Source organism: Lontra canadensis, unplaced genomic scaffold (genome assembly GCF_010015895.1).
Source record: "Lontra canadensis isolate GAN:19392208 unplaced genomic scaffold, GSC_riverotter_1.0 scaffold30, whole genome shotgun sequence".
Lineage (NCBI taxonomy): Eukaryota > Metazoa > Chordata > Mammalia > Carnivora > Mustelidae > Lontra > Lontra canadensis.
The window spans coordinates 20,523,991-20,543,050 of record NW_022631024.1 but is presented as its reverse complement, the minus strand read 5'-3'; the positions used below and the strand labels follow the sequence as shown (position 1 = coordinate 20,543,050).

General features: G+C 56.3%; 1 protein-coding gene across 1 annotated transcript in view; it reads left to right on the top strand.

The window, feature by feature from the left end:
* EXD3 (exonuclease 3'-5' domain containing 3) overlaps nucleotides 1-19,060 on the top strand; it is a 54,133-nt gene that overhangs the window by 26,108 nt on the left and 8,965 nt on the right. Inside the window, 2 exon segments of the mRNA XM_032865593.1 lie at nucleotides 10,425-10,478; nucleotides 10,704-10,835. Of these exon segments, the coding sequence (XP_032721484.1) occupies nucleotides 10,425-10,478; nucleotides 10,704-10,835 (186 nt within the window).

Below are 19,060 nucleotides of genomic sequence, written 5' to 3'. Positions count from 1 at the left end.
TCACGGGGCTTCCAGCGAACCAGGGGCCGGGTTCAGCTTTCCTGCTCCTTACTCTGCTGTGTTTGACTTTCTACATCGCATGACAAATGGGATTTAAAGACATTAATTTACTAACCAACTGACCTTAAAATAGATTATTTTAAATGACTCAGGTAGGCCCAGTGTGGTCACATGAGCCTTTGGAGCAGAAACAGAAGGCAGGAGTCGGAGTCAGACCTGGGAAGGTGCCAGTGTGCCCGAGGCCCCCTGTCAGGCAGGGGACTGGATCCTGCCGGCCCCTTGGGAGCCCAGAAGTGGGTTCTTCCCCAGAGCGTGGCTGCCAGCAGCCTGATTTTGGCGTGAGCCCTAAGCAGGGAGCCAGCGGGACCGGCAGGACCAGCCTGCCGCAGAGCGACACCGAGAGTTAGCAGTGGCTGCCATGCCGAGGAGCTTGGAAATCAAGTAGTGGCTGCAGGCTTGGGGGCTGGGGTCTCCCCGAGAGAAGTCTGGCCAGCCTTGGGGGACTGCAAGTGGAAGGCGCTGAAGGTGTGAGATAGGCAGGGTCTGGAATGTGCAGCCAGCCCACACGGGACTAAAAACGCACGGACCTCCCCGTTCCTGGGGGCCCGGGAGGCGGTACTAGTGGGTGGTCATACTTGGTGCCACACACCAGGGAGGTGTGAGCCAGACCTGGGCCGTGGCCGGTGTCAGCCATAGCTTCCAAAATCCCTTTAACTTGGTGCAAGTAGACCTTTTGATCCAAGCTTTTAAGGAATTCTGGTTTTCAGTACATGTCTCCAGAGTGGGAGACTTCACGCCGCTCGTCAGCGGGTGTAGACGCTCTGGGCGGCGGAACAGGGCTGTGTCTTCTTGCAGCTGGGCCCTCGGGCACCTTCTGGAGAGAGCACTTCTGGCAGTGGGAGCTGCTGGAACCCTTCCACTGTTTGGTGTCCTCCTTTATGGATCTTTCCAAATCATGTGTTTCCCCATCAAACCTCCTGAGTCGATGAACTGTGTGTTTTGTACAAAAGCAGGTTGTCGAGGGCATGTGGGTGACTCCGTTGGATCCGTGTCTGGCTTGGCACCGAGTGTGGAACCTGCCTAGGGTTCTCTCTCTCCCTCTGCCCCGGCCCCATGTGCACACAGCTCTGCCTCCACAAAAAGAGAAAAAAGCAGGTTGTACGAAAGAGTGTGCCACGTGCTATGCCGTTCGTCTCATGCATGTTAGTACACTGACAAGCACGTTCTGGAAAAGAAAGGGCGCTCTGCCACTGAGGCCCAGGGACGTGGGGGGTGTGCTCCCTGCAGGGAGGTGGACACTGAGGGAGCACGGTGGCACTGTGTCCCTCACTCGCCGGGCAGGCTGCCCACAACGGAGGAGGCCTCCACACCTGGGGCCTCGAGTGGGAGAGGACAGGGGTCAGCTGGGGAAGGTCTTGTCAGGCGATGCGGGAAGTCTCAGTCTGGTGCACGATGAGAGATGCTGAAACCAAGTGCTTGATTCCAGAAGCGTGGCCTGCTGGGGGCTGGGCCTGGCCACACAGAGGACAGAGAATGAGTTTACGGAAGGCTAGTGGGGGTCTTGCTGGTCTCCACCAAGCCTGAGCCTGCAGTCCCTCTGTGTAAGCCAGAATGCACAGAGGAAGTCTGTGTCCGTAGCGATCCCACGGCTTGTGACCTGCCCCTGACAGGCAGCGGACTTCCGGTGCACCTGGCCAGATCCCCACTTACACCCCCAACGGCTGCTGCTTCCTGGGGTGACCCTCACTGACCCACTGGGGCCAGAAGTGGTTCCCGAGGATGGTCTTCAGGATGCGGTCTCTGCGTGGGGTTTGGGACCTCTGGCTTGGTCCTCGAGTCCAGTGAGGTGGGAAAGCACTGTGTCCCATGGGAGCAGCGTCCCCAGTAGTCTGTGGCCGGCCTGTGGATGCCCGTAGCCGAGTGCCTGTAGAAGGAGAGATTCGGGTGAACATGCGTCTGCCACCTCCGGACGTTTACGTCCAAGTGACGAGGATGTCGGCTTGGCGGCTGCTCTGACTGTGCCGGGCAAAGTGGCAGAGGAGGAATGGGTGTGGGCGCCGCGTTTCCCGCTCACGGTCGCATGGGGACTGAGAGCTTCTGTCTGCCCCAAGAGCGAGCCCCGGGCCGTCCCGCTGCAGGTAGCTGAGGGACGGCATGAGTCCCCTTTGCCACGGGGGCCCGCCTGCCCGTCTCGGGCATCTTTGCCACGTTCACCAGCTGCCGAGCCTCCAGTTCCATGTGGAGCTTCGTGAGGAAATCGCTGAGCCCGACGCGGTCCTTAGCCCAGCCTGCCCGCGAGGCGGGTCCCCCGCCCAAGGCGGTGGCTCCTGCACACGGGGTGTCTGTCCGGGAGTCAGCGTCCGGGTGCCTGTGGGGGTGCCTGTGTGCCCAGCACCGGGACGGGTGTCCGGCGCCCCGTGTCCACGGCTGTCCCCAGAGATGGCGCTCCCTGTGGCGTGGCCGTGTAGGAGCAGAGTGGGACGGCAGCACCGCCCTGGGGGCTCCTTGTGCCTCTCGTCCGCGCGCTGATTGTGCCCCGTGAGCATGACTCCATGCTGAGTCCTCCTGGGGACCCTCAACATGTCTCCCCAAGTCTTGCCTGGGACCTCTGGCTTTCCTCTTCATCTTGGCCGCCAGCAGGGTGAGCCTGTGGCCCGTCCCATAGGAGCGGCCGGGCTGTGAGGCTTTGCTCGGAGCCGCGTTGACCGTGAACCCCAGGGGTGGTGGGGAGAAGGCGGCGTGTTCACAATACCCCGCCTTCCACCTGCAAGCACGTGTCTCCGTCCTCTCCCATGAACACGGGTTGCGACCTCCTCCACGAGCGCCTGTGCCTCATTGGTCAGAGCTGCCCCAGGAACTTGGCCTAAGGGCTGGTCTCCCACCCAGAAACCTGACAGAAGTGTCCTCAGTCCTGCCCAAGTGGTTGCCAGCTCCTCGGGGATGCACCACCCATAAACAGCGACACTTTTCTTTCTTCCTTTCCAAATCTTCCAGTTTCTGGGTTTTCCCTGTTCCCATCATGTTCACTCAGACGTTGGCTCCAAGGTAGTGGCGCCCAGGAGCAGAAGGGGGGCCGTCCTCACCCCGCTTCCTTGGGCCGAAGTAGGGTGGCAGCTGCAGACCCAGGCCAGCCAAGGATGCCCTCCCGCTGCCGGTCCCCACAGCCACTCAGATAACCACAGAGGCCTGTTCCCTTTCCTGTGACACTGTGACTGCTGGCATCCTTCATTCCGGCCGGACCTTGCACGTCCAGGTTGAACCCATCTCGGCCCGACCTGTGACCCTTTTCTGACACCCCTGGCTGTGGTTTCAAGTTCTTTTTTTTTTTTTTAAGATTTTATTTATTTATTTGACAGACAGAGATCACAAGTAGGCAGAGAGGCAGGCTTTGATCCCTTCCTGATCAAAACTCTTCAAAGTGTAGGGATAGAGGGCACATACCTCAATATTATCAAAGCCATCTATGAAAAACCCACCGCAAATATCATTCTCAATGGAGAAAAACTGAAAGCTTTTCCACTAAGGTCAGGAACACAGCAGGGATGTCCATTATCACCACTGCTATTCAACATAGTACTAGAAGTCCTAGCCTCAGCAATCAGACAACAAAAGGAAACTTAAGGCATCCAAATCGGCAAAGAAGAAGTCAAACTATCACTCTTAGCAGATGATATGATACCATATGTGGAAAACCCAAAAGACTCCACTCCAAAACTGCTAGAACTTGTACAGGAATTCAGTAAAGTGTCAGGATATAAAATCAATGCACAGAAATCAGTTGCATTTCTCTACACCAACAACAAGACAGAAGAAAGAGAAATTAAGGAGTCAATCCCATTTACAATTGCACCCAAAACTATAAGATACCTAGGAATAACCCTAACCAAAGAGGCTAAGAATCTCTACTCAGAAAACTATAAAGTACTCATGAAAGAAATTGAGGAAGACACAAAGAAATGGAAAAATGTTCCATGTTCATGGATTGGAAGAATAGATATTGTGAAAATGTCTATGCTACCTAAAGCAATCTACACATTTAATGCAATTCCTATCAAAATCCCATTCATTTTTTTTCAAAGAAATGGAACAAATAATCCTAAAATTTATATGGAACCAGAAAAGACCTCAAATAGCCAGAGGAATGTTGAAAAAGAAAGCCAAAGTTGGTGGCATCACAATTCCGGACTTCAAGCTCTATTACAAAGCTGTCATCATCAAGACAGCATGGTACTGGCACAAAAACAGACACATAGATCAATGGAACAGAATAGAGAGCCCAGAAATAGACCCTCAACTCTATGGTCAACTAATCTTCAACAAAGCAGGAAAGAATGTCCAATGGAAAAAAGACAGCCTCTTCAATAAATGGTGCTGGGAAAATTGGACAGCCACATGCAGAAAAATGAAACTGGACCATTTCCTTACACCACACACAAAAATAGACTCAAAATGGATGAAGGACCTCAATGTGAGAAAGGAATCCATCAACATCCTTGAGGAGAACACAGGCAGCAACCTCTTCGACCTCAGCCGCAGCAACATCTTCCTAGGAACATCACCAAAGGCAAGGGAAGCAAGGGCAAAAATGAACTATTGGGATTTCATCAAGATCAAAAGCTTTTGCACAGCAAAGGAAACAGTTCACAAAACCAAAAGACAACTGACAGAATGGGAGAAGATATTTGCAAACGACATATCAGATAAAGGGCTAGAGTCCAAAATCTATAAAGAACTTAGCAAACTCAACACGCAAAGAACAAATAATCCAATCAAGAAATGGGCAGAAGACATGAACAGACATTTCTGCAAAGAAGACATCCAGATGGCCAACAGACACATGAAAATGTGCTCCATATCACTCGGCATCAGGGAAATACAAATCAAAACCACAATGAGATACCACCTCACACCAGTCAGAATGGCTAAAATTAACAAGTCCGGAAATGACAGATGCTGGCGAGGATGCAGAGAAAGGGGAACCCTCCTACACTGTTGGTGGGAATGCAAGCTGGTGCAGTCACTCTGGAAAACAGCATGGAGGTTCCTCAAAATGTTGAAAATAGAACTACCCTATGACCCAGCAATTGTACTACTGGGTATTTACCCTAAAGATACAAACGTAGTGATCCGAAGGGGCACGTGCACCCAAATGTTTATAGCAGCAATGTCCACAATAGCCAAACTATGGAAAGAACCTAGATGTCCATCAACAGATGAATGGATGAAGATGTGGTATATATACACAATGGAATACTATGCAGCCATCAAAAGAAATGAAATCTTGCCATTTGTGACGACATGGATGGAACTAGAGGGTATCATGCTTAGTGAAATAAGTCAATCGGAGAAAGACAATTATCATATGATGTCCTTGATACGAGGGAGAGGAGATACAACATGGGGGGTTAAGGGGGTAGGAGAAGAATGAATGAAACAAGATGGGATTGGGAGGGAGACAAACCATAAGTGACTCTTAATCTCACAAAACAAACTGAGGGTTGTTGGGGGGAGGGGGTTGGGGAGAGGGGGGTGGGGTTATGGACATTGGGGAGGGTATGTGCTATGGTGAGTGCTGTGAAGTGTGTAAACCTGGGAATTCACAGACCTGTACCCCTGGGGATAAAAATATATGTTTATAAAAAATAAAAAAAAAATTTTAAAGATTTTATTTATTTATTTGACGGACAGAAATCACAAGTAGGCAGAGAGGCAGGCAGAGAGAGAGGGAAGCAGGCTCCCCGCTGAGCAGAGAGCCTGATACGGGGCTCAATCCCAGAACCCTGGGATCATGACCTGAGCCGAAGGCAGAGGCTTTAACCACTGAGCCCCCCAGGCGCCCCTGGGTTCAAGTTCTTCTTTGGATGGTGTGGATGGCACCTGAGGGGGTGTCTGACATGGAACTGTTCTTTCTCATCGTCACCTTTTCTGGCTTCACTATAAACAAGTTGAGCTTTTCCTTTTTCTGCAACTTCGGGTAATATTTGAACCGACTTCTCCTCAGATGCTGCCAGACGTTCTGCAAGGCTCCCTGGCCTGATGTTGGAGGGGAGAGAGGGACTAGTGAGGATTCTTTTTCATTTAATAAAATTATAGTGTTGGTCAGTTGTCCGTATCTTCTTGAGTCACTCTGGCAATTTCTGCCTTTTTCTGGAGCGCATCCATCCCACCCCATGTCCCAGATGCGCACGGATGGTGCTGCTCCTCGTGGGGGCCCCGCCGCATCCGCAGCTGCATCTGCGCTCGCCCCGGTGCACGCTTGTGCCGCCTCTTCCCATGGCCGGCGGTTGGTCAGCCCAGACGCGCTTCCGCGAGACCGGGGTCTGGTCCGTGTCCTGTTGGTCTGTCTTCTGTCTCACCCATGTCTGTTCTCATCATCCTCGTCGCCTTCCTTCCGCTTTCCCGGGGTTATTTCCCAGCGGAGTACTTACCTCCTTCATTTTTAGCCTCTTACTTTTATGATGTAAACATTCAAGATCATAATTTTTTTTCTTGAAATGCTGTTTTCCCTGCATTCTGTCAGTTTTGATATGTAGAACTTGTATTAGTTTGTGCTTCTAACAATCGTTGAGCGCCCGTGATAATTACTTCTTTAGCACGTAGAGAACTGGCTTCCAATGTCAGAGAGCTTCGAGTTTTGGAGCTTTTAGTTATTTTTTTAAAGATATGTTTCTAGCCTAACTGTGGGGTGGTCAAGGGGCAGAGTCTGTATACCACCCACTCAGGTATTTGTGGGGACTTGCTTTGTAGCAAAGCAGATGACCCTGTAATGTTCCACGTGGGCTTTAAGAGGAGAGAGATTCTCTTATGCTCATTTCCGTCTCTCTCTCTCTCACAGACACACACTCTCTCTCTCAACAGATCAAGCTTAATTAATGTGTTTTTCAAATCATCTGTATCTTGTTTGATTATTTTTCTGCTTAATTCTCTATGCTGAAGTTCCCTAGGTTGGTGGGTTTGTCTTGCAGTTGTGTCAGAATTTGCTTTATATGTTTTTAAAATATGTTATTACGTGCTTATGCATATATTTTTTAGAATTATTGTATCTTCCTGTTGAGTGAAATATTTTATAATTATGAGGTAAACCTCTTTAACTCTAATAATGCTTTTTGCTATGCCGTCTGTTCTAACCAACGTAGGTCTCGTTTCTCCAGCATTCTTCGGTTCGTGTTTGTATGACATTCCTCACCTTTTTACTTTCAGTCTTCCTTTATGCTTGTATGTTAGATGTATTTCTTATAAACTGCTTCTAGCTGAATGTAAGAAAAAGTCTAGTCTGACAGTATTTGCTTTTCAAATTATTAGTTTAGTCTGTTTACTCTCAGCGTAGCTGCTGACGTACTCTGGGTCCAGTTGGACTAACCCTGACTTGTGCTCTCTGCTGGTTTTACATCTTCTGTTATTTTTTCCCTTTGTTTCTTACTATTCTTTTAGTTTCTTTATCCTTTTTATGTTTTCCTCTCTATTAACTTGAAAGTTATAAGTTCTATTTCCATTCTTTTAGAGATTGTCCTAGAAATCTTACCGTTGTCTGAAGTTAAAGTTAGGGCAGGGAGCTCAGAACAAGTCGACTTTCTTGTTCCTTCCCAACTTACTTACTAGCATTTTCTAGTGTTTTAACACATGTTGTTTTTCTTAATTCTACAAATTAGACATTATCATGTTCATTTTACGTATTGGATGGTTTTTGGAGTTTATGTTGTGTAGATGTGCGTATGCGCAGTAGACCTTGCTCTAAGGAAATCCAGGCTCTTTCTTGCTGAAAGAACGTCTTTTGCTACGTCCTTTCATTGGGGCTGTTTTCCCCTGAAAAATCCCTGTCTTTTCTCTTCCGAAAGAGAACGTTGCTGGGTTTGTAATTGTAGTTTGACAGAACTCTGAAAATAATAACGTTGTTTGCTGGCATCCATCGTTGCTGCTGGGACGCCTGCCGCCAGGCCTTCGTCGTTTCTGTGTGACGAGTCGTGTTTTCTCTCAACTGTCGCTGGTTTGGTTACTTCCTCACCTTTACTTCTCCGTGTGTTTGTTATCACTACAAAGTAACCACTTTATTGTTTCTTTCTTACTTTTAGTAGTAAAAGATACAAAACGTATCATTTTACCCGTATTTGAGTGTAGTTCAGTAACATTAGGGGCGCTCACAGTGTTGTGTGCCCACTATCTAGCTCCAAACATTTTTCATCATCCGAAACAAAGGCTTCATCCCCATTAAACCATCACTCTCTACCCGCCTCCTCCCCGCCCCCAGCACCCACCGCCCTACTTTCTAGCTCTATGAAACTGGCCTCTCCAGTGCTTCATGTACTCGGGATCCCTTGTTGTTTGTCTTTTTGTGTCTAGACACTTGAGCTCAGCGTGACGTCTTCAGAGTTCATCTGCTCTGTGGCATGTGTCAGAATTTCCTTCATTTTTAAAGCTGAATAAATTCCAGGGTGTGGGTGTGTGGGTGTGCGCGCGCGCGCATGTGTGTTTGGGAGCAGGGGTTTGCCCATTCGTCTGTTGATGACCACTTGGAGCACTGGGTTCCTTCCACCTGTTGGCTGTTGTGAGGAATGCCCCCGTCCACCTCGGTACACACTGTCTGTCCGAGGTTCTGCTCTCGGTTCTTTTGGATAAATGCCTACAAGTGCAATTGCCAGATCATATGGTAATTCTATCTATGTTCAACTCTTTGAGAAACTGCCACTATTTTCCAAAGTAAATATACCATTTTATTACAACTGGCAGTGCACGAGGGCTCCATTTCTCTGTATCCTTACCAATACTTCTTTTCTTTTTCTTTTTTTTTTAAGATTTTATCTATTTATTTGACAGAGAGAGACACAGTGAGAGAGGGAACACAAGAAGGGGGAGCAGGAGAGGGAAAAGCAGGCTTCCCACTGGGCGGGGAGCCCGATGCGGGGCTCGATCCCAGGACCCTGAGATCATTACCTGAGCCAAAGGCAGATGCTGCCTAATGACTGAGCCACCCAGGCGCCCCCCCAACACTTATTTTCCTTAAAAAAAGAAAAGCCATCCTGACAGGTGTGAATATGTATCTCACTGTGGTTTGATTTGCGTGTCTCTAATGATGAGTGACGTTGAACATCCTCTCGTGTGCTTGTTGGCCATCTGTATGTCTTCTTCCGAGAAACGTCTGCTTAAGCCCCTCGCCAACATTTCACTGGGTTATTTGCTTGTTTGCTGTTGGGTTGTAGGAGTTCTTTATGTATTCTGGATATTAATCCCTGAACAGATACATGATTTGCAGATATTCTCACTCACTCTGTGGGCTGTCTTCTCACTGTTTTGGTGGTGCTCTCTGAGGTACAAGAGTTCTTTATTTCCATGAAGCCCAACTTTTCTATTTTTAGTTTTGTTGTCTGTTTTGGGTGCCATGTCCAAGAAATCATTGCCATACCCAACGCTGACATTTCCCCACCACGTTTTCTTTTAAGATTTTTGTAGTTCCGCTCTTACAGTTTTGAGTGGCCTCTTGCATTCTCCGGAGGTAACCAGTAGTCGTTTAGAAATGAGCCAAATGCACCGATGGAGCCGTGTTGGGTGTTTCCGTGCGCGGCTGCTGTCACCACATCCGAGCTTCTCTGCCCCTGCAGCCCGCGACAGCTGTCATTACGCCCTGAGCCCCTTTGCTAGGACACTTGTGGGCTCTGATAACTTCTTTGTTTTCTGACATGACAAGACGTTCCAGCTTCATTGGGTGCATTTTCTGCCTCAGACCCGGAATCGGCTGTTTCTCAAAAAAGTGCTGACCCCCTCCTCCCTACATGGAAGCCAGTCTGGGCACAGGCTGCTCCTGGCTCTAGGGTGGATTCTTACCTCTAGGCCCATGCGGTCGCCGGAGTGATGAAGTACTTCTCAGTCTACACGTGTAAGAAATTCACAGGGAAGCTTCCATTCGGGCCTGAAGCCCATTTCATTAGTGTGAACTCACACCCCCTCTCCCGGCTAAACCCCACCCGGCACCGGGATAATGCGTCTGTTTTTGTCACAGCTCCCATGTGCGCGCTTCCGAGGGACGCCGCCAGCACTGTGGCCACCAGAAGTGCCGCTGCAGGGTTTGCATCCTCGGTCTGTGGTGGGCACCTGGACACGCGCAAATGCCGTGCTGGGCTTTCGCATCCCTCGGAATTCTCCCCTCTGTGCCGCTCATTGTTTCATCTTTGGATCTTCAGAGATGGCTTTTTAAATTGTAATTTTGTTTGCAATTATGCAAAATGTTTGTAGGATTCTAAGACCAAATCTCTCCAACAAGGCAACGCCCCAGGACTCGGGCTGTGGGACCTGCTGTTTCCTCGGGTCCCAGACAGGGGCATCTCTGGGGGACGGGCGGGAGGCCCCTAGGGAGGACAGGGCAGCGGGGGCAGAAGCAGCCCTAGTCACCGGCACCAGAGCGCCCCTCACCTGTCCATCTGCCTCCTGCACAGGTTGCCAGGCAGGAGGGAAGGATCATCTTGACCTCAGGGCTGCCGTACCACAAGGTGAGGGCCCCGAGGACGGCTCCCATCTGAGCCTCCTCTTTCCAAGAGAGCCTCAGCCTGGCCCTTGGGCCACCCCCACTTGGGGTCTTACATGGGGCAGACGGTTGTGGGGGCTGACCCGACACTGCGGTCCCACCCTGGGTGGGCTAAGGGGAGGCTCTTGGCCCCTGAGCTGGGGGAGGGGAGGTTCTGGGCCTGCAGCCCAACCGCCCCACTTTCATTCAGCTCCGGGCCCAGGTCGGGGCTGGGCGCTGCGTGTCGGTAGATTGCTCCCTCAGGGCCCAGCAGCGGGCAAAGGCCGTGCTCAAGCATTTCAACGTGCGCGTCACCCCTGCCGACATCTTCAGCCGCTGCCAGGTGAGTCCTGTGCACCCCGGGCCTGCCTTGGGCTGTCGGGGAGCCGCTTCCATGACGGGCAGGACCCAGCACGTGTCTGGCCAGCAGCCGGAGACCACGGGCTTTGGGGTTTGTGTTCCTGCCAGCAGCAGCCACCAGGACCCCGCGTTTCTTTCTCTTCCTCCCACCGCACTGAGGCCAGGCGGCGGCAGAGCCCTGGGGCCGGCACCGCCAAGGGGCCGCGCACGTGGGACGCCTGTCCCATCCAGGCATTTCCTCCGTGTCCAGGCTGGCCTCTCGCCAGGCTTCTAGGTGAAGGAGAAGGAGCCCATGGAGTTGCGTCTGCTGGGGGGTGTCCCATGTTCGGAGGGCAATGTCCACGGCCACAGATGGCCACTGGGTCTGCCTCAATGTCTGGAAAGGTCTGGGTGAAGAAATCGCCATGTCAGGGCAGCCATATCCAAGGTTAAGTCGGGGAGGGGTCTGGGGCCTGGGTACCGTCTGCTGATCGGTCCAGGGAGGGGGCGCCTGGGAGCTCTGCACTCTTGTAGCCCCCTCCTCCGCATGCCACCCGGCTGAGGGGGAGGTGATGCAGGCCGGGGCCTCCATGGCTACAGCGGACGGAGGGCCTCGGGGTCAGTCCTATCACGCTCCCGTGGCTCCCAGTGCAGAGTGCTGGCTAGTCCCAGGATATTTTGGGGGCGGGAGCCACGACAGAACGCCGTCCTCCCCAAGCCTGGTGGCTCGGTGGATGCCGGGCCTCCCGTCCATGGTGCAGGAGAGGGACGGCCTCCAGCGAGGACCGTGGCACCCGAAGCCATAGGGCTGAGTCAGGAGATGTGCAGCCCCTGTGGTGTCTGTGTGCCCCCCAGGACAGGCATGCAGCGGAGTGGGAGGGAGGGGAGAGGGCCTGGACCCCCAGAGCCAGGCCTCAGGAGCAGTCTGTGCAGATCCCCCGGCCCCCGGCCCGCCCGCACGGACAGCGGACAGCGGCTGACCCAGTGGCGGGAAGTGCGCCGTGGGGCCTTTCCCTTCAGTGAGCTCTGGGAGGACAGGAACCTTGTCTGCTGCCTCTCTTTGTCTGTGCTCAAGCCGACGAGTGTTGTAAAGACCCCAGGACGTCCGGGACGCCTGGGAGGCATTTTAATGAGCTTTTCAGAGCCTCTGCTGCTAAGTTTTCTTGAGAAAACAGGAAGTTGGGTCGTTGGGAGGAAACCCCCACTGGCGCCCGGGGAGCCTCATGCTGTGGAGTGGCCTGACCTCCTTCGGGCCTGTGAGGGCATCAGGCCACCACCCTCCTGCACAGGGAAGAGCGGCCCCGGCCTCGTGGCCCCGGCTGTCCTGTGCGTGCTGTGCCTCCTGGCCCCACAGTTGGCAGCCCGCAGGCTGAAGTCCCCCCTGCCCTGCCAGCCAGGAGGGGCAGGATGCCGGCTGCTTGAGGATGTCTGGGGGGCTGCCTGCTGTCAGCTCAAAGGCCGGGGCACAGAGCTGCACCGCCCTGATAGGGGACCAGCCGGCGCCCAGGCCAGAGAGGGGGCACTCAGCCACCCCAGGACAGAAAGAACCTGTGGGGGGTGGGGCGTACGGAGGTGCTGGGGTCTGTTCTGGCCGTAGCAGGTGGGACACATTCCGGGGGCTCTGACGATCGGGGAGGGAGGTGGGAGACCTGGGAGCACCTGCTGGGTCTAGAGCACCCGCTGGCACCAGAGCAGAGGAGTGTGACCAGATTCAGAATGCGGCATGAGGCTGTGCTGGGCTCCGAGCTTGTAGGCCCTGCCCCTAACCAGTGGGTCTGGGCTCCCTGGGGTCTGGTCTGGAGGCAGATGCACGGGGCTAGGGAGGGGCTTGGGGAAGTGGAAGCCTCAGCCCCCAGCTCCCTGCTCCTCTGGGGGCTCTGCCCAGCAGTGTCCCCACGAAGCCAGCCGGTTAGGATGGAGACAGGGTGCACAACTTGGGACCATGCAGCTGCGCTGGCCCAGATGCAGAAGGCAGCCTCCCTAGTACCAAAAGGCGCACAGGGCTGGAGGGGTGCAGTGGGGTCCCAGGCAGAGACCTGTCTGTGTGGCCACAGGCAGGGGCTGTCCACCACGTGGGCCGCCAGCAGGGGCGCAGGTAGGAGGCTGTGTGTCGGTACCTGCTGGCCTCTGTCAAGAAAAGGCCCAGGAATGCCTGGATGGCTCAGTTGTTAGGTGTTTGCCTTCAGCTCAGGTCATGATCTCAGGGTCCTGGGATCGAGCCCCGCATCGGGCTCTCTGCTCAGCGGGGAGCCTGCTTCCTCCCTCTCTCTCTGCCTGCCTCTCTGCCTGCTTGTGATCTCTCTGTCAAATAAATAAATAAAATCTTTGAAAAAAAAGAAAGAAAAAGAAAGGGCCCTGGGAACCTTCCAGTCCTGGGGTGGCCCCTGGCCTCCATCAGAGCTCAACTCTACAAGAAAGTGCTCTGGCTGCGCCCCAGGGCAGGACCCTCCCTGGGCCCATGAGTGTGCATAAGGACCCAAAACGCTAGCATTACCGGGCCCGGTGGGCAGAGAAGGGGTCTCTGAGAAGACCCAGCCGTAGTCACCAGGGAGGCGACTGTGAAGGGTAGGAGGGCTGAGCTCACTCAGGGTCGGCAAGCCGGTAGAATTAGTGCCTGTTCTGAGGCCAGACACCCAGGTGTGCATGCCAGTGCTGTGTGAGCCCCAGGTCTGGGCAGGCTCCGGCCACTTTCCCTCCCATGTGCTCCCAGAGCCCCTCCACCATGGCATTCCCAGCTGAACCTGAGGAACTCGCCCTGAACAACAACCAGGAATGGCTGGCCTCCCCCACTCCCAGCTCCGTGTTGGGGTGGGGGGATGCCATTCTCGGGGCCAGGCAGGGTGGACCAGTAGCGAACCCCAAGAGGCACAGAAGAGGTGCCCCACAGACACTCCATGGGGATAGCCTGAGGCTCAACACAGTGACGAGCCTGGCTCCGTGGGCTCCATGTTGTTCTGTGGGCTTCCGTGGGGCTCTGTGTCATTCCGTGGGGCTCCATGGGGCTCTGTGTTGTTCCGTGGGGCTCCGTGTCCTTCTGTGGGGTTCTATGGGGCTCCGTGGGGCTCCATGTGGTTCTGTTAAGCTCCGTGTCATTCCATGGGGTTCTATATGTTTCTGTGGGGCTCCGTTTCATCCCGTGTCATTCTGTGGGGCTCCACAGGGCTCTGTGTCATTCCACAGGGTTTCGTGGGGGCTCAGTGTCCTCCTGTGGCGTTCCAGGGGGCTCTGTGGGGCTATTGGCTTGCAAGCCCATTTAGGCATCTGAAGGTGCTGTCCACTGACCAGCAGAGAGCATCACATTCAGGACTGACCCCGGGAGGGCCTCTGTGCAGTGCTTGGCCTTCAGGGCCCCGTCCCATGCTCCGGTGGGCCTGAGCCCCGACGAGCGGCTCAGAGCCTCTGCCACCCCTGGCCCCGGCTGGAGCAGGCTGCCTCCCTGGAGATCTTCCACTGCCAGGCTGACTTTCCATTTTCCTTCCCTTCTTCATGCTATTTTAGTGCCATTCCCAGAGGGAAAACCCACTTGACACACACAGCATTCCCAGAGCACGCCCGGCCACTCTGTGGGCTGGTGCATGGGGGTACAGGATAGACGTGTGGAGGGAGAAGGCCCAGGCCAGGGTTGGCCAGGTGCCTGGCCAGGGGTCTGTGGCCACGCCTCGCCCTCGCACCCCTGACCCCAGGCTGCGTGGACGTTCTACATGGCGTGTGCCTTCTGGGGCGTCTGCCCGTGAGGACAGTGTGCCAGGGCCAGAGCCAGGTGGTAGAGGCCCAAAGTGGACAGGGAGATGGTCCACCTGCCCACACCAGGGATTTGATGGGTCTCACATGGGGGCAGGATCGTGACCCCTGAAGCTGGTGACCTGGGCCTGGGATTGTCCATCAGGAACATCCGCCAAAAGGACATTCCCAGTGCTGTCCACCATGGGAAAATATTTTATCAAAGAAATATGAGTTAAAAAAAAAAAAAAAGCCTAAGTACGAACCCCTGACATGGCATAATGTCTATTTTTACTGTCCCTCTGGTCCCCCTCCGCTGTGCTGGGGAGCAGGCTGTGGCCCCATGTGGAAGTGGGGGAGGGTCCTGGGAGTCAGTGACGTTGGCCTCTGGAAGTGGGCACTCGGGAGGGGAGGCCTCTGCGGACAGTGACCCTGCCTTAGGGAGCTCTTGGGCGGTGCTGGTTACAGGATCCCCAGGAGGGAGATGGGCCAGAGAGGAGCCCACAGTTGGGGGAGGCCGGGCCTTGGGCTGCAGCCTCACAGGCACCCAGGAGGCAAGAGGGCTGGGCAGGAACCCTGGGACAGAAGTGGACAGCAGCCCAGACTGATCCATGACAGGGGAGAGATGCAAGCAGAAGGCTCCCAGGGCCTGGGGCGGTGAGCAGGACTCCAGGGCGGCCACCCCACAGCACCCACGCCTGGAACCCAGGGCCAGCTGCGGCACCTGTGCCTGGGCCTGTCCCTGGGCCTGCAGACCCTCCCTCTGTCCTGATGACCAACTCCAGACCAGGGACCGACAGGAAGAGGGGCCACGGCCACTGACCCCGCCCCTCCCCAGCCTTTGTGCTCCGTGGCCCCCAGCCCCGTTCCCACACTCGGTGCCCTCAGGGTCACACAGGCACAAAGGCTGGGGAGGGGTGGCCACCACCTTCCGCGGGGAAAGACCCCGGCCTGCTGGCTCTAAGGCTGCAGGAGGAATGGCCGCGGGGACTCTGGAGGAGGACGGGTCGGACCAGCTGGCGTCCGGTTGCCACACTGTCGTGAGACATCAAAGACAGTGGGATCCACCAGCAGGTTTTGGCAGGGACTGAGGCCAGTGTGCCCCAGACTCAAGAGTTAGCCAGGATGATGGTCAGCAAGCCCAGCGCGGTTCCCAGGGGAGGCTGCCTCCCGGCTCTCCCCACAGCTGGTGGGGCCACCCTTCTGGCCTCCCTCCCCTCCAGAGAAGCCGTGGGTCTCAGCCAGAGCCCCAGCCTCTGTTCCCACCAGATGGCCCTGGGGCATTAAGGACTTGGACCCCATTACTGCCCTTGGTCTGACCCTGACCACTTCGGAAAGATCCTGGGCCTGCCTGACAGCCACACCTGCACCACTGACACCGAGGCACGGCTGCCAGTCCATGTGGCAGCCGGCTTCACGCAACACCTCACCCACAAGGGGCGCCTGGGTCATGTGTCCTCACCAGGCCCTCTGCCCCCTGCCCACCCCTAGCTGGGCCATGTTGTCCCTTGGAGTGGCCTGGGCTGAGAGGAGGTCTCAGGGCTGGTCCCATACCTGTGGCCTTGAGACCTGCTGCAGCTGCTCCGGGCAGGCACCTGGGAAGGCTGGTATGAGAGTCCCCAGCCCAGCCTCTGCCAGGTGCCCAGCCCAGCACCTAGCTCCTTTCTCCTTCTCCGTCTGCCCGTGTGGCCGGCGCCCCAGGACCCAGCAGACAGTGATTCTGTGGTCCTGACGGCCCTTCCCCCCGGCGGTGTGGACGGGGCTTCTCCGGCTGCACCCCTGAGTGTTGACACATGTCCTGTTCGCTTTCAGAAGGGGTTGACAGGCTTTAAGTTGGACTTCAGAGGGCACGATGCACCGCAGGTGGGACGAACCCCCGCACCAACAGTGCTTCCAGCTGCGCAGCTGGTGGGAGGGGCCGGAGCACAGGTGCAGGGACACTCAGGGGGCGGGTGGAGGGTGGGTGGCCTGGACAGTCACAACCATGGCCCCATGTCAGGCCACTGGGATTGTGGGCAAAGGACAGCAAGAAGGCTCCCCAAGCATGTGCTGACCGCCTCAGGGAGGACGATGCAGGCCTGGCCACCCGGGGGCCAGGGTGTCATCTGGGCTGGTCAGCTGAGGTCAGAGGTGGAAGAGGCCGGGCAAGGCCGAGAGGGCCCTGTGGGCACCCTCAGTGTCACCCTATTGGGTGACTGTCCCAGACTCCTCCAACAGGAAGACAAGGCCTGGCACCCAAAACATAAAGTCTGGAGGTGCAGCCATGTCTCTGGGGACCGAGGTCCTTCCCCCTCTCTGCTCTGTGCCTCCGAGGGCTGCTCTCATGGTCCTACTGCCCGAGCCATGGTGCTATCCAGAACCCCGAGGCAGCCGTGGGCAAAGCCAGCCCCAACCCTGCCACTCACCAGCCTCTGGCAATGCCTGAGCACCCACCTCTGAAGAAACAGAGGAAGCCAGACCCCCTGGTGCCAGGCCTTCCATGGGGCGAGGGGCCCTGCATGCGGCGAGGCCTCCCGGTTGGCAGGGGGAAGGTCCCCCCGCACAATCTGGGGGACCTCAAGGCTTAGGGAGAGAGAACACGCCCCCCCCAGCCAGGGTGGGGGTTAGTGGCAGGTTGAGACACATGTCCTGATGTCAGCACACCGCAGCCCGCAGCTAAATCATGAAATTCAAATTTCAGCGTCCCTAAATAGTTTTCTTGGCCACAGCCCACCTGTGTTCCCACATTGCCCACGGCTGCCTTCTTGGGGACCCATGGGCCCTTGCAGGGGACTGACCCAGGCCATGGGCCCTGGCTGGCATCTGATGGGGGGAGGTGGGCACTCGTTTTCATTTTGAGCAATTGCCAGCCCCAAGCAGAAATGGGGCCCAGGAGTCAGGGGGCAGTCCGCGCCTTGGTGGGCTGCCGTGGGGCCTGGATGAGGACAGCAGGCCTGACTTCCACAGACCCACTGTCCACTCAACCCAGGTTATGGGAGGCAAGACAGGCCTGGTTGGCCTCAGGGCTGCAGCGCGGCCGTGGATTGGGTCTGGGGGGTGGGGGGTCCACCAGGCAGTGACTGCTCCTTCCGTGTCCTGATGGGGCAGGGACCAGTGGATGGATGGCCGGTGCTGCGGGGCACATCCCCTGCTGGGCTGGGGAGTGGGCTCTGTTCCCCTCCCCCTCACTCCTGGGTAGCCCATTCACTGCCCACCTGCTGAGGTAGGGCCTCTGTGCATGGAGCACATTCATGACAAACGTAGACCCCAGAGGTGTCTGGGGGGAGATGGGGCATCAGAGAGCATGAGACGGGGCCAGCCAGAGACAGGAGGGCCCTCAGGATAACCCTACAAGGGAGACAGGCCTACCCCGCCAAGCCCTGCGCCCCTTCCTGGACAGGGGGAGTGGGTGGGGAAGGGTCTCCCAGAGCATGGGGGAGGCAGGCTCTGGCAAGGACAGCTTCTTCCTCCCCCAACTTGGAAAACCCATTTCAAGGCACAGGTGGTGGTGGAAGGGGCCACCTTTCCTGGCCTGACTCAGTGGCCCCGGGAGGAGGCAGGAAGGAGAAGGGCCAGGGGACCCCTGCCCTGAGCTCAGCCCCCCGTCACGCTGGCTCCCCACCATGCTGGGCTCATCATACTGTAGCTGCTTGGCACCTGAGCTCTCACTCTCCACCTGGTCTGCCAAGCCCCAGGTTGGCTGTCACTTCCTCCACGAAGGCCTCCAGGCTCCCAGCCACGTCCCTCGAACATAGCACTTCCTTTGGAGGAGTACTTTGGGGCTCCTCTCTCCCTTGGCTGGGATCACAGTGGGGCAGGGCTACTGTGAGTGAAAGACAGGCCCCACAGACGCTCAGGCAGGTTTAGACCCCGGGGTACAGGGCTTGGGGTCCCGGACCACGGCCTGCTGTCTGAGGGCCTGGCTCCACTTGTCTAAGGAAGCAGGACAAGCAGGACTGCTCCCTAACTTTCTTAGCCTGCCCCCCGTTGCCCCCCGCTGCCCCAGGCAGGAGGGGTCCCCCAGCCCCCCTCACCCTGGGTCCTGGCGCGGGAAGGCAGGCGCAACCGTTTGCTTTTGAATCTCGGCCGGTGTCCTGAGTGGCCCTTTCAAAGGCCGGCCGGGGGCGGGGGCCGTTCCCAGGCGCGCCCCGCCCTCCCCGCCCGCCCCTCCTCCCGCTTTCCCACGCGGCCTGGCCGGCGGCTGGTTCTCACGGCCCGCTGCCCCTCCCCCGTCTGGGAACGGCTGTGCTGCGCCCGCCGGGGCTGGGGTGCCCGGGAGCCCCAGGATGGGCCAGGCGCCGAGCGGGGTTCCTGGAGGGGGTGCTGCCCCGGGGCAGCTGAGGTGGCCCAAGGGTGTTAGACGACAGTCCCCCCGACCCCCAGGGCCTGAGGCTAGAGGACATCCTCTGGCCCAGATTCTATGTGATCTAACCCAGGGCAGATGGTGACAGCCCCCTACACCTCACAGAGGGACCTAGGGGGCCCTGGCTGTGCCTGCCTTTTGCCTGGGGACAGTGAGCACTGACCACT